We start from the raw sequence: 23,534 nt of genomic DNA, 5'->3' as shown, positions 1-23,534 counted from the left end.
CAGGGTCCGGGCAGGCAGTCTCGGGGTCAGGGTCCGGGCAGGCAGTCTCGGGGTCAGGGTCCGGGCAGGCAGTCTCGGGGTCAGGGTCCGGGCAGGCAGTCTCGGGGTCAGGGTCCGGGCAGAATGGTCAAAACCGGGAAAGCTCGAAAACAGGATCTAGAAACAGACAGGAGCAAGGGGGAAAAAACGCTGGCAGGCTTGACAAACAAAACGAACTGGCAACAGACAAACAGAGAACACAGGTATAAATACACTGGGGATAATGGGGAAGATGGGCAACACCTGGTTGGGTGGGGGGGGGGGGGGGGGTGGAGACAATCATAAAGACAGGTGAAACAGATCAGGGTGTTACAGCCTTTCCATTTCCAGATGTCTTGTATCTATGTGGGTAAAACAAAGCGTGAATTAAAAGTACGAATGTCGGAGCATCGTAGCACCATTAGGTGGTAAAACTCGACTTACCCAGTTGCGGCTCACTTTTTGGAAGCAAACCACTCGATCTCGTCTCTACGTTATATCGGCATCGAACACGTCACCCTCCTTAGGAGAGAGGGGGGTGACCTCGAGAATGTATTGTTATAACGAGAGGCTGCCTGGATCTTTATTTTAAAGACCCTCGCTCCCTTTTGGTCTCGACGTAGACTTTGATCTGAAGCCATTTTTGGGATTATTGTGATTTTGCTATAGTAAATGTTTTCTAGGTTTATGTAGCCAAATTGTATCTATGATCCTATGTTATCCATTCATGTTTTTGTTATGTTATTTTTCTATCTGCTGTATTAACCAATGATATCAGGCCACACCCGGCCATGATTACAGACACCTGTGTGTGGATCCTTTGACACGATATAAACTATTGCCCAGCAGCGTTTTGTCATTATACCCTGATGAAGAGAGCTTGTCTGTCCAAACGTTGGTTTTTTAGGTTATTCGATTATTGCATCTGAGATCCTAGAGTGTTCAGCTCTCCTTTAATCTTTCAACTGTATCTTCCTCTTAACATAAGGCTGATAGCTTGATCTGCGTCTCAAATGGCACCCTATTCCCTATGTTGGCACCCTATTCCCTATGTTGGCCTCTGGTCACACAGAACTGGTCCGGCACATAACACATTTCCCTTTCACACCACAACCAGTCCCTGTAGAGGAGGGCTGGTGGAGAGGAGGAGAGGAGGAGGAGAGGGGGAGTAGGATCGGAGGAGGAGGAGGAAGAGGAGAGAAGAGGGAGAGGAGAGGAGAAGGGGGAGGAGGAGAGGAGAGGAGGGAGAGGGGGAGTAGGATAGGAGGAGGAGGAGGAAGAGGAGAGAAGAGGGGGAGGATGAGCGGGAGAGAGGAGGAGGAGAGGAGAGGAGAGGAGAGAAGAGGGGGAGGATGAGAGGGAGAGAGGAGAGCTTCCAGTATTTATGCTGCAGTAGTTTATGTGTCGGGGGGCTAGGGTCAGTCTGTCATATCTGGAGTATTTCTGTTGTCATTTCCGGTGTCCTGTGTGAATTTAAATATGCTCTGTCTAATTCTCTCTTTCTTTCTTTCTCTCTCTCGGAGGACCTGAGCCCTAGGACCATGCCTCAGGACTACCTGGCTTGGTGACTCCTTGCTGTCCCCAGTTCACCTGGCCGTGCTGCTGCTCCAGTTCCAACTGTTCTGCCTGCAGCTATGGAACCCTGACCTGTTCACCGGACGTGCTACCTGTCCCAGACCTGCTGTTTTCAACTCTCTAGAGACAGCAGGAGCGGTAGAGATACTCTTAAAGATCGGCTATGAAAAAGCCAACTGACACTTACTCTTGTGTTACTGACTTGTTGCACCCTCGACAACTACTATGATTATTATTATTTGACCATGCTGGTCATTTATGAACATTTGAACATCTTGGCCATGTGCTGTTATAATCTCCACCCGGCACAGCCAGAAGAGGACTGGCCACCCCTCATAGCCTGGTTCCTCTCTAGGTTTCTTCCTAGGTTCTGGCCTTTCTAGGGAGTTTTTTCTATCCACCGTGCTTCTACACCTGCATTGCTTGCTGTTTGTGGTTTTAGGCTGGGTTTCTGTACAGCACTTTGAGATATCAGCCGATGTAAGAAGGGCTATATAAATACATTTTATTTTATTTTATTTGAGAGGGAGAGGAGAGGAGAGGAGAGGAGAGGAGAGGAGAGGAGAGGAGAGGAGAGGAGAGGAGAGGAGAGGAGAGGAGAGGAGAGGAGAGGAGAGGAGAGGAGAGGAGAGGAGAGGAGAGGAGAGGAGAGGAGAAGGGGGAGGAGGAGAGGGGGAGTAAGAGAGGAGGAGTAAGAGAGGAGGAGGAAAGGAGAGGAGGAGGAGAGGAGGAGGAGAGAAGAGGGGAGGAGGAGAGGGGGAGGTTAGGAGAAAATTAGCTTTCATTTGTGTTTTATTGGAAATGTTATTAGCTTGATGCCACTGATACCACATGTGATCTTCCATCAGTGATGATAATTAGGGATACTTATGAGATGCTCATTCCCAACAGCCTTGTGCGTGTGTGTGTGTGTGTGTGTGTGTGTGTGTGTGTGTGTGTGTGTGTGTGTGTGTGTGTGTGTGTGTGTGTGTGTGTGTGTGTGTGTGTGTGTGTGTGTGTGTGTGTGTGTGTGTGTGTGTGTGTGTGTGTGTGTGTGTGTGTGTGTGTGTGTGTGTGTGTGTGTGGAAGAAATATATATCATCTCTGAGGAACTTAAAGATCTTTGAGACTGAAATTGATATTGACAGACACTTTTGGCATGACCTTACCAGAATCCAATTGTATATTGTTAACCATTAAATCAAGTTTCCAATTCTGCTAAAAAGTTCTTGTTTTTATATGATCTTGAAATAAATGGAGGGGACTGAATCAAGTCAAGGATAAAACTCACATTAACTATTTAAATGCCAGAAGGTTCAAGTTGTAGTCGGGAAATTAGTTAATTCTTTACAGTGACTTATAAATGGAGGAGACTGAGTCAAGCATATAGCTTTCATTAACTCGCCTATTTATATCTAAGGTTACAGTTAAAAATGGTGAATTGATAAATGACTTGGATGTGAAGTGTTGAATTTCAAGAGAAGCAACAGTGACCCACCAGTTAAAGGAAGCAGTCTAACGGTGTGATAATATAGCGTTGGGATTACATCTACACTCCAGGAAGGACATCTGTCATTCCTCCACGGTGACTGGAAGGTTTAGCCTAATTTATTAACGAGAGTGGAGTGTGTGTGTGTGTGTGTGTGTGTTTGGGTGTGTGTGTGCGTACGTACGTACGCGTGTGTCCAATGTGCGCGTCCCAGTCACGAGCAAGGGAAATTATTGTGGTGTCCATTCAAGTCTTGCTGCATCCTTTTGTTTTTTAACAGGAAAAGAGAAAAACGTTTTTTTTTCTCTCTCCTCCATTTCACCCAGCACATCCTCCTCACCGGGTTCTGGTGACAGAGTCCCGTTTCCTCATGTTCCACAGCAAGCACACCTGAGTTTGTCCCATTCAACTCAGAGTTTTCCATTCCTCCTTTTCCTCTCTCTCCCTGCACTCATCAACACCTCAAACACGCGACGTTTTGTAGTAAAACATTTTTTTTTAATAATCGGTTAAAACCTCCGCAGGACCGGGAGAATTGGAAATGAAGAGAGATTTGAGGTGTTTCTGTCGGATTTGGGTTGGGATCGCTGCTGCTTCAGGTAAGTGGAGGAAAGACGCTTTGTTTTATTGTCAGAAAGTTTTGGAATAACGCAGTCATAGAATATAGAGGTGGGGAGGGTAGTGTGGTGTGGGGATCTGGGAGCGTCTTCATCGTGTGTTGATCAGAGTTTTGTCACAGATGTGGAATAGAATAATAACAACCAATTATTTTAACAATAGTATCAATTTTTTTACCCTGTTTAATTTTAATTAGCTCAAGTTTAAAAGAAATCTTCACCAACTCAGCCGGCCGACTTGGTTGTTATATTAACTGACATTACAGTCTGATATGACAGAAGTTTGATCAGTTAAAAATCATCTTAAAATACAAAATTGAGTTATAAAGTAGATCATTTCCTAGGCTGCAGTATGTTCTATTATTCCTGTTGAAAAGCGCCGAGAGAAATTCCTTTAGAAATATAGCCCAACTCTAAAACTACGGGTCCATCTGAATATGACGCTGCTTCAGCTATCGACCCAACTCTGCTTTTTGTTATTCATTGTTTTTTTTTTTTAACAATCGCTTTTAAAAGTAGGATTGTTTCCTTGTGAATGGGGGGTGATGGTCTGTGGAAAAAGATGAATTCATTAAATACAGGATGGTTTTAGTGTCATTATAAAACGCACCGTCACTACGGAAAGTTTTAGGTGCGTTCAAGTGAGACCCTATTACCTTTCATAGTGCACTGCTTTTGACCTGAACTCTATGGGCCCTGGTTAAATGGTCAAAAGTAGTGCACTATGTAGGGAATAGGGTTTAGTTTGGGAGGCATGCCCTAGAGTACCAACATACCAGCCACAAGATAAATAGGGGGTTAGGGTCTGAGGAACCCTGAGCCTGGTTAGGGTCTGAGGAACCCTGAGCCTGGTTAGCAGTAGAAGGTTTCATTAAATGAACTGACTGGATGGATGCATGTTATCCTGTTTTACATATAAAAGATAAATACCCGTATTTATATGTATGTACATTGTAAATGTGTCTGTAAGTCTGTCACTGTTAACCTCTGTTAAATGCAGTATTGACTGGTGTTGAACAGCTGCTCATTTGGGCTCCCGAATGGCGCAGCGGTCTAAGGCACTGCATCTCAGTGCCAGAGGATTCACTACAGACCCCCCTGGTTTGAATCCAGGCTGTATCACAAACCGGCCGTGATTGGGAGTTCTTATAGGGTTGGTGCACAATTGGCCCAGCGTCGTCCGGGGTTTGGCCGGTGTAGGCCGTTATTGTAAATAATAATTTGTTCTTATTAACTGACTTGCCTAGTTAAATAAATGTTAAATTTTTCAAAAAATAAAATAAAGGCCAGAGAGAAAACCTGGTGTTATGTCTGCTGGTGAACATACAGGTTGGAGTCTTGAGCGTTATTCTTGTTCATTATTGATTGGTGTTGAATATGGTTTCTGTGTGTCTGTGTTAGCCAGCTGGCTTCAGCCTGTGTTTTATAGAGATGTATCTGTAGCTCAACGAGCAGCGTGAAAATGATTCATTATTGATTGGTTTTGAATATGGTTTCTGTGTGTCTGTGTTAGCCAGCTGGCTTCAGCCTGTGTTTTATAGAGATGTATCTGTAGCTCAACGAGCAGCGTGAAAATGATTCATTATTGATTGGTGTTGAATATGGTTTCTGTGTGTCTGTGTTAGCCAGCTGGCTTCAGCCTGTGTTTTATAGAGATGTATCTGTAGCTCAACAAGCAGCGTGAAAATGATTCATTATTGATTGGTTTTGAACAGCTATTCATGAAGACCAGAGAATAGCTCAACGTCCCGGGTTTAATTCCATTATTCTATCACTCTTCTCCAAAATATGGCTGTAGTTGATCGAGTCTGAGGTTAGGTTCTCTTAGTCCCTGGCTGGGTGATTCTAATGAAACCAGTTTTAAAAGGTCTGTGGTAAATTGAGTAACAAAACCATGATGCATCTGCAAAAAAAAAAAAAAAAAAAATCTACTATAATTCTGAAGACTAAGATGTCTAGTTTTTGGGGAAAGTGTCATTTTTCTAAATACATTTTTACATTTTCGCCCGAATTTTGTAATATTTTTACTGCAAATTCTCATTATCGAAATGTGTCCCGGGTTATTAAATTCTCAAGTCAGTTTATTTTAAATGTAGTAGTCCATAGATGAGAACAAGTTATGTTAATGTATTCGCTAATATGCCTTCAGAATGAGGTTTTTATTCTCCAACACCACCTTTACCCCACTTGGCCTTCTCATCACTGAAACGGCTAAAGAACTCAAATTGGGAAAAGTCTAATCAAATTTCATAATAATTGTATAATTTCATTTGAAATATTAGTATTTGTTTTTAGTGTACAGGCATTTTCATTAGGGCAGCAATGTTAACATTTGTTTTGTTTATAACTTTATGGGACATGGAAAAACTGTTACGGTAATGAGAATGTTTTTGAAAATATTGTTAAAAATAATCATATCTGACCGGAAACATAATAATAATTATGAAATAGATAAGTACAGATCATAATGTCAGTGACTCAAGACGACATTTCGTGATAAACGACACTTATTAAGAATTATTTTAGTGTGAAAGTTATTATTTTAATTGATTTCTGTTGAAAAGTCCAGTATTAGCCTGTGTTCTATGGAAATGTTCCTGGAGCTCAACATGCAGGTCGTAGTGTAGTGTACTCTGTCTGAAAGTTCTTCGTCATTGATTGATGTAGGGGGCAAACAGCGCCACTGTTGTCGCCCACCGCCTTTGTTTTTGTTTAGTTGGTGAGTGGAGGTGAGTGGAGGTGAGCGGAGGGGAATGGAGGTGAGTGGAGGTGAGTGCAGGTGAGCGGAGGGGAGTGGAGGTGAGTGGAGTGGAGGTGAATGGAGGTGAGCGGAGGGGAGCGGAGGGGAGCGGAGGTGAATGGAGGTGAGCGGAGGTGAGCGGAGGTGAGCGGAGGTGAGCGGAGTGGAGGTGAGTGGAGGTGAGTGGAGCGGAGCGGAGGGGAGGTGAGGGGAGTGGAGGTGAGTGGAGGTGAGTGGAGGGGAGCGGAGGTGAGCGGAGATGAGCGGAGGGGAGCGGAGGTGAGCGGAGGTGAGCGGAGGTGAGCGGAGTGGAGTGGAGGTGAGTGGAGGTGAGCGGAGGGGAGCAGAGGGGAGCGGAGGTGAGCGGAGTGGAGTGGAGGTGAGTGGAGGTGAGCGGAGGTGAGCGGAGGTGAGTGAAGGTGAGTGGAGGTGAGCGGAGGTGAGCGGAGGTGACGGCACTACATGATGTCAGAGGGGGAAATAAAACAGATGTTTATTGTTTTGCAGTAACTTCTTCGTTGTCCCCAAATGGACGTGGCAGTTTCACTATTAAGGATTCCAGTTTTGAAGGCCAGAGATACCTGGTGTTTGAGTTTATTGAGTTTAATTTGTATTAATTTGTATTTTTTTTTAACCATGAATTCACAGACTGAAATTTGCATGTTCAGCTAGGGGTTGACATACAGACAGGGGCTATAATAAATACACAGACCTCCAATTGAATCATGTGGAGACATATTACAGGAGGATGATGTGCTTATTATGCTGTAATATGGCTCTGGTAGTTGACCCAAATAGAGGCCTGTTTGTCTATTAGTTAGCCCTGAGCTGAACATACATTGTAATATGACTCTGGTAGTTGACGCAAATAGAGGCCTGTGTGTCTATTAGTTAGCCCTGAGCTGAACATACATTGTAATATGACACTGGTAGTTGACCCAAATAGAGGCCTGTTTGTCTATTAGTTAGCCCTGAGCTGAACATACATTGTAATATGACTCTGGTAGTTGACGCAAATAGAGGCCTGTGTGTCTATTAGTTAGCCCTGAGCTGAACATACATTGTAATATGACTCTGGTAGTTGACCCAAATAGAGGTCTGGGTGTCTATTAGTTAGCCCTGAGCTGAACATACATTGTAATATGGCTCTGGTAGTTGACCCAAATAGAGGCCTGTGTGTCTATTAGTTAGCCCTGAGTTTAACATCCGTTGTAATATGGCTCTGGTAGTTGACCCAAATAGAGGCCTGTGTGTCTATTAGTTAGCCCTGAGCTGAACATACATTGTAATATGGCTCTGGTAGTTGACCCAAATAGAGGCCTGTGTGTCTATTAGTTAGCCCTGAGTTTAACATCCGTTGTAATATGGCTCTGGTAGTTGACCCAAATAGAGGCCTGTGTGTCTATTAGTTAGCCCTGAGCTGAACATACGTTATAATATGGCTCTGGTAGTTGACCCAAATAGAGGCCTGTGTGTCTATTAGTTAGCCCTGAGCTGAACATACGTTGTAATATGGCTCTGGTAGTTGACCCAAATAGAGGCCTGTGTGTCTATTAGTTAGCCCTGAGCTGAACATACATTGTAATATGGCTCTGGTAGTTGACCCAAATAGAGGCCTGTGTGTCTATTAGTTAGCCCTGAGCTGAACATACATTGTAATATGGCTCTGGTAGTTGACCCAAATAGAGGCCTGTGTGTCTATTAGTTAGCCCTGAGCTGAACATACGTTATAATATGGCTCTGGTAGTTGACCCAAATAGAGGCCTGTGTGTCTATTAGTTAGCCCTGAGCTGAACATACATTGTAATATGGCTCTGGTAGTTGACCCAAATAGAGGCCTGTGTGTCTATTAGTTAGCCCTGAGCTGAACATACGTTATAATATGGCTCTGGTAGTTGACCCAAATAGAGGCCTGTGTGTCTATTAGTTAGCCCTGAGCTGAACATACATTGTAATATGGCTCTGGTAGTTGACCCAAATAGAGGCCTGTGTGTCTATTAGTTAGCCCTGAGCTGAACATACATTGTAATATGGCTCTGGTAGTTCACCCAAATAGAGGCCTGTTTGTCTATTATTTAGCCCTGAGCTGAACATACAGGACTCTGAGATGTTTTCTTCTTCTTATCATTGATTGCTGTTGAACAGGTCAGTGTTAGCCTGAGTTATAGTCAAACCGGTCGGGCGGGATTGATTGAAGCCCCGATCTAGCCCCGAAATAGCTCCGACCTAGCCCCGACCTAGCCCTGACCTAGCCCCAACCTAGCCCCAACCTAGCCCCAAAATAGCCCCAAAATAGCCCCGACCTAGCCCCGACCTAGCCCCAACCTAGCCCCAAAATAGCCCCGACCTAGCCCCGACCTAGCCCCGACCTAGCCCCGACCTAGCCCAGACCTAGCCCCAACCTAGCCCCAACCTAGCCCCAAAATAGCCCCGACCTAGCCCCGACCTAGCCCCAACCTAGCCCCAACCTAGCCCCAAAATAGCCCCGACCTAGCCCCAACCTAGCCCCGACCTAGCCCCAACCTAGCCCCAACCTAGCCCAGACCTAGCCCCGACCTAGCCTCAACCTAGCCCCAAAATAGCCCCGACCTAGCCCCGACCTAGCCCCAACCTAGCCCAGACCTAGCCCCAACCTAGCCCCGACCTAGCCCCAACCTAGCCCCGACCTAGCCCCAACCTAGCCCAGACCTAGCCCCAACCTAGCCCCAAAATAGCCCCGACCTAGCCCCAACCTAGCCCCGACCTAGCCCTGACCTAGCACAGACCTAGCCCCAAAATAGCCCCAACCTAGCCCAATATCTAGGAGTCGGATTAAAACAAGACCCCAGCTTCCATAAAGTGACCATTAGACTTGCCATCTTTCCAACTGAATACGTTTGTATTGGCAACAGTTTTGATTTAAATGTATAATTTATCGCTCTCATGTGCCAATAGAGAACCAACCCTGGATGGGAGACCAGAAGCAGGAAGTGGTGTTGGAGAGCCAATAGGAGGCACTCTTTCCTCTGGTCTAATAAAATGTGCCGTCTTTCGGGTGGGGACGTTAAACGGGTGTCCTGACTCTCTGTGGTCACTAAAGATCTCATGGCACTTATCGTAAGAGTAAGGGTGTTAACTTCCTAATATGGCCCTCATACCATCATGGCCAACTAATCATCCCCAGCTTCCAATTGGCTCATTCATCCCTCTAAATATTACATTGCCGAACAGACAGTTAAAAAAATAGTTTTAAGGTATTTCTCTTATATTTAGGAGACATAAGAAAGCTCAGGAAATATAAACATGTTTTGGACACATACACTATATATACAAAAGTATGTGTACACCCCTTCAAATGAGTGGATTCGGCTATTTCAGGCACACCCGTTGCTGACTGGTGTATAAAATCGAGCACACAGCCATGCGATCTCCATAGACAAACATTGTCAGTAAAAAGGCCTTACTGAAAAGCTCAGTGACTTTCAACGTGCCACCGTCATAGGATGCCACCTTTCCAACAAGTCACTTCGTCATGCTAGAGCTGCCCCGGGTCAACTGTAAGCGCTGATATTATGAAGCGGAAAACATCTAAGAGCAACAACGGCTCAGCTGCAAAGTGGTAGGCCACACAAGCTCACAGAACGGGACCGCTGAGTGCTGAAGCGTGTAGCGCCTAAAAATCATTTGTCCTCGGTTGCAACACTCACTACCGAGTTCCAAACTGCCTCTGGAAGCAACGTCAGCACAAAAACTGTTCTTCGGGAGCGTCATGAAATGGGTTTCCATGGCCGAGCAGCCGCACACAAGCCTAAGATCACCATGCTCAATGCCAAGTGTCGGCTGGAGTGGTGTAAAGCTCCAACTTTGTGGCAACAGTTTGAGGAAGGCCCTTTCCTGTTTCAGCATGAAAATGCCCCAATGCACAAAGCGAGGTCCATACAGAAATGTTTTTTTCGAGATCGGTGTGGAAGAACTTGACTGGCCTGCACAGAGCCCTGACCTCAACCCGATTGAACATCTTTGGGATAAATTGGAACGTCGTCTGCGAGCCAGGCCTAATCGCCCGACAACAGTGCCCAACCTCACTAATGCTCTTATGGCTGAATGGAAGCAAGTCCCTGCAGCAATGTTCCAACATCTAGTGGAAAGCCTTCCCAGAAGAGTGGAGGCTGTTATAGCAGCAAAGGGGGGGACCAACTCCATATTAATGACTTCCTTGAAGAGTGGAGGCTGTTATAGCAGCAAAGGGGGGGACCAACTCCATATTAATGACTTCCCAGAAGAGTGGAGGCTGTTATAGCAGCAAAGAGGGGACCAACTCCATATTAATGACTTCCCAGAAGAGTGGAGGCTGTTATAGCAGCAAAGGGGGGGACCAACTCCATATTAATGACTTCCCTGAAGAGTGGAGGCTGTTATAGCAGCAAAGGGGGGACCAACTCCATATTAATGACTTCCCAGAAGAGTGGAGGCTGTTATAGCAGCAAAGGGGGGACCAACTCCATATTAATGACTTCCCAGAAGAGTGGAGGCTGTTATAGCAGCAAAGGGGGGACCAACTCCATATTAATGACTTCCCAGAAGAGTGGAGGCTGTTATAGCAGCAAAGGGGGGGACCAACTCCATATTAATGACTTCCCAGAAGAGTGGAGGCTGTTATAGCAGCAAAGGGGGGACCATCTCCATATTAATGACTTCCCAGAAGAGTGGAGGCTGTTATAGCAGCAAAGGGGGGACCAACTCCAAAAGACCATGTTCATAATCATTAGTGTTCCGCGTTGCCACTGTCTAATAACAGATGTAAAAAGAAAAAATGATAGCAATAATGTGTTATGTAAAAATGATTTCATACTCCACATTTAGGGGGGCCACAAGGGGGTCCAACATTGTTGTTACAGGTGCACTGCCCCAGAACCGCCCCTGAGGATAAGATGGATGCTAAAAAAAAAAGATATCTCTGCAATATGTACGTTTTTGGGCGATCTGACCAAATTCACCAAGAAATGTGAGTTATAGATCTGTCATTCTCATTGAAAGCCAGTCTAAGAAGCAGTAGATCTGTTCTATGTGCGCGATTTCTAGGCCTCCCGTTCTTAACTTTCGTTTTTCCAGCTTTTAGTTTTGGTTTTGTACACTAGCTTCAAACAGCTGAAAATATAATATTTTTAGTTATGGAAAAGATATTTCACACCGGTTTCGATGGTACAATGATTCTCTACACTATACTTGCTTGTTTGGTCAAAAAACAAAATTAGTTGAACTATTAGAATTCTAACAATCAGGAAATGGGGGAGCAATTTCTGCATAGTGCACTGACGGATTTTGATCAGGATTTGTAATTTTTTTAGTAATATTTTTTATTATGTTGCTTAGATTGACGGACGGGTGCTTCAATAGATTCTTAAAGCTGAATTTGAAATCAGCCGTTGATATTCACCCCCCTCCCCTCTTTAAAGGGAGAATTTATGAAGTCATAGTCAGGGGCCTGGTTTCCCAGCGATGGAACAGAGTGCATTCAGAAAGTATTCATACTCCTTACCTTTTTCCACATTTTGTTATGTTACAGCCTTATTCTAAATTGTATAAAATATAATTTTTTCCATCATCAATCTATACACAATACCCCATACTGACAAAGCGGAAACAGGTTTTTAGATTTTATTTTGCAAATGTATTACAAATTTTAACAGAAATATCCTATTTAAATAAGTATTCAGACACTTTGCTATGAGACTCGAAATTGAGCTCAGGTGCATCCTGTTTCCATTGATCATCCTTGAGATGTTTCTACAACTTCATTGGAGTCCACCTGTGGTAAATTCAATTGATTGGACATGCTTTGGAAAGGCACACACCTGTCTATATAAGATCCCACAATTGACAGTGCATGTCAGAGCTAAAACCAAGCCATGAGGTCGAAGGAATTGTCCGTAGAGCTCAGAGACAGGATTGTGTTGAGGCACAGATCTGGGGAAAGGTACCAAAAAATGTCTGCAGCATTGAAGGTCCCCAAGAACACAGTGGCCTCCATCATTCTTAAATGGAAGAAGTTTGGAACCACCAAGAATCTTCCTAGAGCTGGCCGCCCGGCCAAACTGAGCAATCGGGGGAGAAGGGCCTTGGTCAGAGAGGTGACCAAGAACCCGATGGTCACTCTGACAGAGCTCCGGAGTGCCTAAATATCCACATAGTTTGAAGTACAATACCAACATAGCTACTGTAGCAGGTCAAAGCTGTGAGCTGTAAAACCTTGGTAGAGCATGGATGGAGTAGGCAATGTGGTGCTGTAAAACCTTGGTAGAGCATGGGTGGAGTAGGCAATGTGGTGCTGTGAAACCTTGGTAGAGCATGGGTGGAGTAGGCATTGTGGTGCTGTAAAACCTTGGTAGAGCATGGGTGGAGTAGGCAATGTGGTGCTGTGAAACCTTGGTAGAGCATGGGTGGAGTAGGCATTGTGGTGCTGTGAAACCTTGGTAGAGCATGGGTGGAGTAGGCATTGTGGTGCTGTAAAACCTTGGTAGAGCATGGGTGGAGTAGGCATTGTGGTGCTGTAAAACCTTGGTAGAGCATGGGTGGAGTAGGCATTGTGGTGCTGTAAAACCTTGGTAGAGCATGGGTGGAGTAGGCATTGTGGTGCTGTGAAACCCTTGGTAGAGCATGGGTGGAGTAGGCATTGTGGTGCTGTAAAACCTTGGTAGAGCATGGGTGGAGTAGGCATTGTGGTGCTGTAAAACCTTGGTAGAGCATGGGTGGAGTAGGCATTGTGGTGCTGTAAAACCTTGGTAGAGCATGGGTGGAGTAGGCATTGTGGTGCTGTGAAACCTTGGTAGAGCATGGGTGGAGTAGGCATTGTGGTGCTGTGAAACCTTGGTAGAGCATGGGTGGAGTAGGCATTGTGGTGCTGTGAAACCTTGGTAGAGCATGGGTGGAGTAGGCATTGTGGTGCTGTGAAACCTTGGTAGAGCATGGGTGGAATAGGCATTGTGGTGCTGTGAAACCTTGGTAGAGCATGGGTGGAGTAGGCATTGTGGTGCTGTGAAACCCTTGGTAGAGCATGGGTGGAGTAGGCATTGTGGTGCTGTAAAACCTTGGTAGAGCATGGGTGGAGTAGGTATTGTGGTGCTGTAAAACCTTGGTAGAGCATGGGTGGAGTAGGCATTGTGGTGCTGTAAAACCTTGGTAGAGCATGGGTGGAGTAGGCATTGTGGTGCTGTGAAACCTTGGTAGAGCATGGGTGGAGTAGGCATTGTGGTGCTGTGAAACCTTGGTAGAGCATGGGTGGAGTAGGCATTGTGGTGCTGTGAAACCTTGGTAGAGCATGGGTGGAGTAGGCATTGTGGTGCTGTGAAACCTTGGTAGAGCATGGGTGGAATAGGCATTGTGGTGCTGTGAAACCTTGGTAGAGCATGGGTGGAATAGGCATTGTGGTGCTGTAAAACCTTGGTAGAGCATGGGTGGAATAGGCATTGTGGTGCTGTAAAACCTTGGTAGAGCATGGGTGGAGTAGGCATTGTGGTGCTGTGAAACCTTGGTAGAGCATGGGTGGAGTAGGCATTGTGGTGCTGTAAAACCTTGGTAGAGCATGGGTGGAGTAGGCATTGTGGTGCTGTAAAACCTTGGTAGAGCATGGGTGGAGTAGGCATTGTGGTGCTGTGAAACCTTGGTAGAGCATGGGTGGAGTAGGCATTGTGGTGCTGTGAAACCCTTGGTAGAGCATGGGTGGAATAGGCATCGTGGTGCTGTAAAACCTTGGTAGAGCATGGGTGGAGTAGGCATCGTGGTGCTGTAAAACCTTGGTAGAGCATGGGTGGAATAGGCATTGTGGTGCTGTAAAACCTTGGTAGAGCATGGGTGGAATAGGCATTGTGGTGCTGTAAAACCTTGGTAGAGCATGGGTGGAATAGGCATCGTGGTGCTGTAAACCCTTGGTAGAGCATGGGTGGAATAGGCATCGTGGTGCTGTAAACCCTTGGTAGAGCATGGGTGGAATAGGCATTGTGGTGCTGTAAACCCTTGGTAGAGCATGGGTGGAGTAGGCATTGTGGTGCTGTGAAACCTTGGTAGAGCATGGGTGGAATAGGCATCGTGGTGCTGTAAAACCTTGGTAGAGCATGGGTGGAATAGGCATTGTGGTGCTGTAAAACCTTGGTAGAGCATGGGTGGAATAGGCATTGTGGTGCTGTGAAAACCTTGGTAGAGCATGGGTGGAATAGGCATTGTGGTGCTGTAAAACCTTGGTAGAGCATGGGTGGAATAGGCATCGTGGTGCTGTAAAACCTTGGTAGAGCATGGGTGGAGTAGGCATCGTGGTGCTGTGAAAACCTTGGTAGAGCATGGGTGGAATAGGCATCGTGGTGCTGTGAAACCTTGGTAGAGCATGGGTGGAATAGGCATTGTGGTGCTGTAAAACCTTGGTAGAGCATGGGTGGAGTAGGCATTGTGGTGCTGTGAAACCTTGGTAGAGCATGGGTGGAGTAGGCATTGTGGTGCTGTGAAACCCTTGGTAGAGCATGGGTGGAGTAGGCATCGTGGTGCTGTGAAACCCTTGGTAGAGCATGGGTGGAGTAGGCATTGTGGTGCTGTAAAACCTTGGTAGAGCATGGGTGGAATAGGCATCGTGGTGCTGTGAAACCCTTGGTAGAGCATGGGTGGAGTAGGCATCGTGGTGCTGTGAAACCCTTGGTAGAGCATGGGTGGAGTAGGCATTGTGGTGCTGTAAAACCTTGGTAGAGCATGGGTGGAGTAGGCATCGTGGTGCTGTGAAACCCTTGGTAGAGCATGGGTGGAGTAGGCATCGTGGTGCTGTGAAACCCTTGGTAGAGCATGGGTGGAATAGGCATTGTGGTGCTCATGTGAATTCCTTTATAGTTTTATAGTTTTTTAAATTGTTTTAATATGCCTATAGGTCTGTGTCCGTATAGCTAAACAATCATGTTTCGGTGTAAAAGTTACTCATTATTGATTGGTGTTGAAGAGCTGCTTACTCTTTCGCACCCCAGTATCTCTACTTGCACATCATCATCTGCACATCTATCACTCCAGTGTTTAATTGCTAAGTTGTAATTATTTCACCTCTATGGCTTATTTATTACCTTACCTCCTTGCTCTTCTACATTTCGCATACACTGTACATAGATTTTTCTATTGTGTTATTGACTGTACGTTTGTTTAAGTGTAACTCTGCGTTGTTGTTTTTGTCGCACTGCTTTGCTTTATCTTGGCCAGATCCCTTTATCCTGGCCTACCTGGTTCAATAAAGGTGAAATAAAAAAAAATGAAAAAAATAAAAATAGGAGGAGAAATATGTAAATAAAGTCCAGAGAGAATACTACTTGGGGGAAAAGTTAGACCATATGTTACCAGATCCATCCATCCACACACACATATATCTTTTGATTTCAGAAGAGAACAGAAAGGAACGAAATCCCCAACAGTCCACTGAGGACCTTCTCAGCCCAGCTCTCCTTAGACCAGGGTAGTAGAGGACATGTATTAGTCCCCATTAGTCCCCATTAGTCCTAGCTAGTAGAGGACATGTATTAGTCCCCATCAGTCCCAGCTAGTAGAGGACATGTATTAATCCCCATTAGTCCCAGCTAGTAGAGGACATGTATTAGTCCCCATCAGTCCTAGCTAGTAGAGGACATGTATTAGTCCCCATCAGTCCCAGCTAGTAGAGGACATGTATTAATCCCCATTAGTCCCAGCTAGTAGAGGACATGTATTAGTCCCCATCAGTCCTAGCTAGTAGAGGACATGTATTAGTCCCCATCAGTCCTAGCTAGTAGAGGACATGTATTAGTCCCCATCAGTCCTAGCTAGTAGAGGACATGTATTAGTCCCCATCAGTCCTAGCTAGTAGAGGACATGTATTAGTCCCCATCAGTCCTAGCTAGTAGAGGACATGTATTAGTCCCCATCAGTCCTAGCTAGTAGAGGACATGTATTAGTCCCCATCAGTCCTAGCTAGTAGAGGACATGTATTAGTCCCCATCAGTCCTAGCTAGCAGAGGACATGTATTAGTCCCCATCAGTCCTAGCTAGTAGAGGACATGTATTAGTCCCCATCAGTCCTAGCTAGTAGAGGACATGTATTAGTCCCCATCAGTCCCAGCTAGTAGAGGACATGTATTAGTTCCCATCAGTCCTAGCTAGTAGAGGACATGTATTAGTCCCCATTAGTCCTAGCTAGTAGAGGACATGTATTAGTCCCCATCAGTCCTAGCTAGTAGAGGACATGTATTAGTCCCCATCAGTCCTAGCTAGTAGAGGACATGTATTAGTCCCCATCAGTCCCAGCTAGTAGAGGACATGTATTAGTCCCCATCAGTCCTAGCTAGTAGATATAGCTATAGATATGTATAGCCTTTTAGCAGGGTGTTTTTATTACGCATACTTCTGCTTGATCTGATCATCCTAGAAACCAGACCCTCAGCTGTGGGTGTTTATCTAGGCCTCTCTCTCTCTCTGTTCTTTCTCTCTTTCTCTGTCTGTCTGTCTGTCTGTCTGTCTGTCTGTCTGTCTGTCTGTCTGTCTGTCTGTCTGTCTGTCTGTCTGTCTGTCTGTCTGTCTGTCTGTCTGTCTGTCTGTCTGTCTGTCTGTCTGTCTGTCTGTCTGTCTGTCTGTCTGTCTGTCTGTCTGTCTCAGCTGTCTGTCCGTCTCAGCTGTGGGTGTTATTGTATCCCTGCGCCCCAGAGGTTAGGGTTGTTTTAGCCAACAATAGTTCTCAATTCTCACCACTATAGTCCCCTATTCTCACCACTATAGTCCCCTATTCTCACCACTATAGTCCCCTATTCTCACCACTATAGTCCCCTATTCTCACCACTATAGTCCCCTATTCTCACCACTATAGTTCCCTATTCTCACCTCTATAGTCCCCTATTCTCACCACTATAGTCCCCTATTCTCACCACTATAGTCCCCCAATCTCACCACTATAGTCCCCTATTCTCACCACTATAGTCCCCTATTCTCACCACTATAGTCCCCTATTCTCACCACTATAGTCCCCTATTCTCACCACTATAGTCCCCTATTCTCACCACTATAGTCCCCTATTCTCACCACTATAGTCCCCTATTCTCACCACTATAGTCCCCTATTCTCACCACTATAGTCCCCTATTCTCACCACTATAGTCCCCTATTCTCACCACTATAGTCCCCTATTCTCACCACTATAGTCCCCTATTCTCACCACCAACCCTATTCTCACCACTATAGTCCCCTATTCTCACCACTATAGTCCCCTATTCTCACCACTATAGTCCCCTATTCTCACCACTATAGTCCCCTATTCTCACCACCAACCCTATTCTCACCACTATAGTCCCCTATTCTCACCACTATAGTCCCCTATTCTCACCACTATAGTCCCCTATTCTCACCACTATAGTCCCCTATTCTCACCACTATAGTCCGCTATTCTCACCACCAACCCTATTCTCACCACTATAGTCCCCTATTCTCACCACTATAGTCCCCTATTCTCACCACTATAGTCCCCTATTCTCACCACTATAGTCCCCTATTCTCACCACCAACCCTATTCTCACCACTATAGTCCCCTATTCTCAACACTATAGTCCCATATTCTCACCACTATAGTCCCCTATTCTCACCACTATAGTCCCCTATTCTCACCACTATAGTCCCCTATTCTCACCACTATAGTCCCCTATTCTCACCACTATAGTCCCCTATTCTCACCACTATAGTCCGCTATTCTCACCACCAACCCTATTCTCACCACTATAGTCCCCTATTCTCACCACTATAGTCCCCTATTCTCACCACTATAGTCCCCTATTCTCACCACTATAGTCCCCTATTCTCACCACTATAGTCCCCTAATCTACACCTGCATTGCTTGCTGTTTGGGGTTTTAGGCTGGGTTTCTGTACAGCACTTTGTGAGCACTCAGCACTCAGCTGATTTAAGAAGGGCTTCATAAATGCATTTGATTGATTGATTGATATTCTCACCACTGGTCTACAGCATGGGGCTTTGTGGAGGTCCTGGGGCTTTCCCTCTCTCTCTCTCTTTCTCTTTCTCTTTCTCTTTATTTCTCTTTCTCTCTCTCTCTCCCCCCTCTCTTCCTCTTTCTCGTTGCCCCTCTCTTTCTGTCTTTCTGTCCATCTGGCTGTCCTGCAGTATCTGGTCCTATCAGTGGGGAATTCTATACTAGGAGACAAGATTTCTGCTATTCCATGTGGGAGGAAAACACTCTGCCTGTGGGAAGGATGAGGTCCTCTGCCTGTGGAGGTAGAGAGGAGGAGGAGGAGGTAGAGAGGAGGAGGAGTAAAGAGGAGGAGGAGTTAGAGAGGAGGAGGAGTTAGAGAGGAGGAGGAGGTAGAGAGGAGGAGGTAGAGAGGAGGAGGTGTAGAGAGAGGAGGAGGAGGTAGAGGGAAGGAGGAGGTAGAGAGGAGGAGGATTTAGAGAGGAGGAGGAGGTAGAGAGGAGGAGGTAGAGAGGAGGAGGCGGTAGAGAGTAGGAGGAGGTAGAGAGGAGGAGGTAGAGAGGAGGAGGTGTAGAGAGGAGGAGGAGGAGGTAGAGGGAAAGAGGAGGTAGAGGGAAGGAGGAGGTAGAGAGGAGGAGGTAGAGAGGAGGAGGAGGTAGACAGGAGGAGGAGGTAGAGAGGAAGCGGTAGAGAGGAGGTAGAGAGGAGGAGGTGGAGAGGAGGAGGAGGTAGAGAGGAGGAGGTAGAGAGGAGGAGGAGGTAGAGAGGAGGAGGTAGAGAGGAGGAGGAGGTAGAGAGGAGGAGGTAGAGAGGAGGAGGTAGAGAGGAGGAGGAGCAAGAGGTGTGTACACGGTGTAGAGGGGGTAGAGGGTGTAGAGGGGGTAGAGGGTGTAGAGGGGGTAGAGGGTGTAGAGGGTGTAGAGGGGGTAGAGGGTGTAGAGGGGGTAGAGGGGGTGGAGGGTGTATAGGGGTAGAGGGGTAGAGGGGGTAGAGGGGGTAGAGGGTGTAGGGGGTGTAGAGGGTGTAGAGGGGGTAGAGGGTGTAGGGGGTGTAGAGGGGGTAGAGGGTGTAGAGGGGGTAGAGGGTGTAGAGGGGGTAGAGGGGTAGAGGGGGTATAGGGGTAGAGGGGGTAGAGGGTGTAGAGGGGGCAGAGGGGGTAGAGGGTGTAGAGGGGGTAGAGGGTGTAGGGGGTGTAGAGGGGGTAGAGGGTGTATAGGGGTAGAGGGGGTAGAGGGTGTAGAGGGGGTAGAGGGGGGTAGAGGGTGTAGAGGGGGTAGAGGGTGTAGAGGGGGTAGAGGGGGTAGAGGGGTAGAGGGGGTAGAGGGTGTAGAGGGGGTAGAGGGTGTAGGAGGGGGTAGAGGGGGTAGAGGGGGTAGAGGGGTAGAGGGGGTAGAGGGGGTAGAGGGGGTAGAGGGGGTTTGAGGGTGTAGAGGTGGGTAGAGGGGGTAGAGGGGTAGAGGGGTAGAGGGGGTAGAGGGTGTAGAGGGGGTAGAGGGGTGAGAGGGAGGAGGGGGTAGAGGGTGTAGAGGGGGTAGAGGGGGTAGAGGGTGTAGAGGGGGTAGAGGGTAGGGGGGTAGAGGGGGGGTAGAGGGGGTAGAGGGGGTAGAGGGGGGGTAGAGGGGTAGAGGATGTAGAGGGGGGTAGAGGGTGTAGAGGGGGTAGAGGGGGTAGAGGGGGTAGAGGGGTAGAGGGGGTAGAGGGGGTAGAGGGGTTAGAGGGGGGGGTAGAGGGGTGTAGAGGGGGTAGAGGGGGTTAGAGGGGGGTAGAGGGTGGTAGAGGGGGGTAGAGGGGTAGAGGGGGGTAGAGGGGGTAGAGGGGTAGAGGGGGGTAGAGGGGTAGAGGGGGTAGGAGGGGGGTGAGGGGTAGAGGGGGTAGTGGGGTGGTAGAGGGGTGTAGAGGGGGTAGAGGGGGTAGAGGGTGTAGAGGGGAGTGTGTAGAGGGGGTAGAGGGGGTAGAGGGGGTAGAGGGGGTGCCGTGTGGATGTTGTGGGGGGCCACCTGTATCTGTTTCCTGGCGTCCTTTCCCAGAAGCCTCTCTGTCTGTCCCTGACTATGTCTTCCTGTACCTGCCCACACAATGACATCTCCCCCCTTTCCCTCTCTCTCCCCTTTCCCTATCTCTCCCCTGTCCCTCTCTCTCCCCTTTCCATCTCTCCCCTTTCCCTCTCTCTCCCTGTCCCTCTCTCTCCCCCTGTCCCTCTCTCTCCCTTCCCTCTCTCTCCCCTTTCCATCTCTCTCCCCTTCCCTCTCTTTCTCTCTTGCTCCCTCTCTCTCCCTTCCCTCTCTCCCTTCCCTCTCTCTCTCTTGCTCCCTCTCTCTCCCTTTCCCTCTCTCCCTTCCCTCTCTCTCCCTTTCCCTCTCTCTTTCTCTCTTGCTCCCTCTCTCTCCCCTTTCCCTCTCTCCCCTTCCCTCTCTCTCCCTTCCCTCTCTCTTTCTCTGTTGCTCCCTCTCTCTCCCCTTTCCCTCTCTCTCCCCTTTCGCGCTCTCTTTCTCTGTTGCTCCCTCTCTCTCCCCTTCCCTGTCTCTCCCCCCTCCCCCCACCGGACACCTCAGTCTCTTCCTCTGAAACCGGACACTTTTAATATGTCATCACTTTTATCACTGAGAGATGATTTCCCCCGCAGGAAACGGGGAGAGGAGAAATTATACTCCAGTAACAACTTTGTACTGTGAAACATGGTAAATATTAACATGGTTTATAGCACCAGCAGGTAACATAGACATGTCTTTAGAGCGTGGACATGCTGTGATGTCAAACAGCGCTACTAAAACGCTAACTGTCTGCCTGGTGCCTTCAGTGATAAACACCTCGTCACTAATCTGACTCAGATGTCCGCTGACCGCGGCTCGGGTGTCCTGTCCTCCGCTACAAAACTGTGTACCAAATGGCACTGGTAACAACTCTCTACCTCCTCCTCTCTACCTCCTCTTTACCTCCTCCTCTCTACCACCTCTTCCCTACCTCCTCCTCCTCTCTACCTCCTCCTCCTCTCTACCTCCTCCTCTCTACCTCCTCTTCCCTACCTCCTCCTCCTCTCTACCTCCTCCTCCTCTCTACCTCCTCTCTACCTCCTCCTCCTCTCTACCTCCTCCTCCTCTCTACCTCCCCCTCCTCTCTAGCTCCTCTCTCCCTCCCCTCCTCCTCTCTACCTCCCTCCTCTCAACTCCTCCTCCTCTACCTCCTCCTCCTCTCCTCCTCCTCACCTCCTCCTCCTCTCTACCTCCTCCTCCTCTCCTCCTCTCCTCCTCTCTACCTCCTCCCCTCCTCCTCTCTCACCTCCTCCTCTCTACCTCCCTCCCTCCTCCTCTCTACCTCCTCCTCCTCCTCCTCCTCCTCCCTCCTCCTCTCTACCTCCTCCTCCTCTCCTCCACCTCCTCCTCTCACCTCCTCCTCCTCTCTACCTACCTCCTCCTCCTCTCACTCCTCCTCCTCTCACTCCTCCTCTCTACCTCCTCCTCCTCTCTACCTCCTCCTCTCTACCTCCTCCTCCTCCTCCTCCTACCTCCTCCTCCTCCTCCTCCTCCTCCTCTCTACCTCCTCCTCCTCTCTACCTCCTCCTCTCTACCTCCTCCTCCTCTCTACCTCCTCCTCCTCTCTACCTCCTCCAAAGAAATCTCGAGATTTGGATTAAAATTCTAAATGAATCAGGAATGAAGAGGATCCGTTTTACCCCTATTTCATGTCCTCATCACACGAAGTGGAACGTTCTCTACTTTTAAACAAACAGAAATCAACATCGTCACAACCATAAACTCTCCACTCCATCTCCATAATTAATTAAGATAGGATACCAATTTTGGTTTGAATATGTTTATTTGAATTAGGTTTTAGAGTCATGGACAAAAAACTGAGGAAAAAATAAAACTACTACCACTTGATTGAAGAAGTACAATACAAAGTTTTTCAAATCTGTAAAACATAAACTTCATCAGATTTTTGTCTAACTTTAATTCCATTAAATTTCCTGAACAATATGATAGAATGGTTGTTGTTATAGGAATTAATAATATTCATTATTTTCTAAATGTTTCTATTGAACATGTATTTTTTAGAGGCAAAAATATGTCTGTTTTGAGTATTTGTTGTCAACTCAGTCACTGATGGCTAACCCACTTAAAATACACTGTATATACAAAAGTATGTGGACACCCTTTCAAATTAGAGGATTCGACTATTTCATCCACACCCATTGCTGACAGGTGTATAAAATCAAGCACACAGCCATGCAATCTCCATAGACAAACATTGGCAGTAGAATGACCTTTTCTGAAGAGCTCAGTGACTTTCAACGTGGCACCGTCATAGGATGCCACCTTTCCAACATGAACTGTTCGTCAGGAGCTTCATGAAATGGGTTTCCATGGCCGAGCAGCCGCACACAAGACTAAGATCACCATGCGCAATGCCAAGCATCGAGTAGTGTAAAGGTCGCCGCCATTGGACTCTGGAGCAGTGGAAACGCGTTCTCTGGAGTGATGAATCACGCTTCACCATCTGGCAGTCCAACGGATGAATCTGGGTTTGGCGGATGCCAGGAGAACGCTACCTGCCCCAATGCATAGTGCCAACTGTAAAGTTTGGTGGAGGAGGAATAATGGTCTGGGGCTGTTTTTCATGGTTCAGGCCCCTTAGTTCCTGTGAAGGGAAATCTTAACTCTACAGCACACAATGACATTCTAGATGATTCTGTGCTTCCAACTTTGTGGCAACAGTTTGAGGAAGGCCCTTTCCTGTTTCAGCATGACAATGCCCCCGTGCACAAGCAAGATCCATACAGAAATGGTTTGTCAAGATCGGTGTGGAAGAACTTGACTGGCCTGCACAGAGCCCTGACCTCAACCCCAATGAACACCTTTGGGATGAATTGGAATGCAGACTGCGAGCCAGGCCTAATCGTCCAACATCAGTACCCGACCTCACTAATGCTCTTGTGGCTGAATGGAAGCAAGTCCCTGCAGCAATGTTCCAACATCTAGTGGAAAGCCTTCCCAGAAGAGTGGAGGCTGTTATAGCAGCAAAGGGGGGGGGGCGTAACCTAAGGCCAGCAGTGTGGTTAGGGCCAGAGCAGAGGGACTGGGCTGGGTCAGGGATAGTGGGATAGGGTGGCCGGTGAAGGCCCTGCGGGGGGAAAGTGGTAATTTCCTCTGGCTCTTCCAGGTGTCATGTTCTCATGAAC

At 47.3% G+C, this 23,534-nt stretch overlaps 1 protein-coding gene across 1 annotated transcript in view; it reads left to right on the top strand.

Annotated features, from left to right (window-relative positions):
• The first annotated feature begins 3,242 nt into the window (after window positions 1-3,242).
• The window catches only part of LOC106591130 (vascular endothelial growth factor receptor 3), a 220,335-nt gene continuing 200,043 nt past the window's right edge, over window positions 3,243-23,534 (top strand). Inside the window, exon 1 of the mRNA XM_082974983.1 lies at window positions 3,243-3,660. Within this exon, the coding sequence (XP_082831109.1) occupies window positions 3,603-3,660 (58 nt within the window). The 5' untranslated portion in view covers window positions 3,243-3,602. The remainder of the gene's footprint in view (window positions 3,661-23,534) is intronic.

This window comes from Salmo salar, chromosome 05 (assembly GCF_965601325.2).
Source record: "Salmo salar chromosome 05, fSalSal1, whole genome shotgun sequence".
Lineage (NCBI taxonomy): Eukaryota > Metazoa > Chordata > Actinopteri > Salmoniformes > Salmonidae > Salmo > Salmo salar.
The sequence above is the reverse complement of the archived record's forward strand: the minus strand, read 5'-3'. Positions and strand labels throughout refer to the sequence as shown.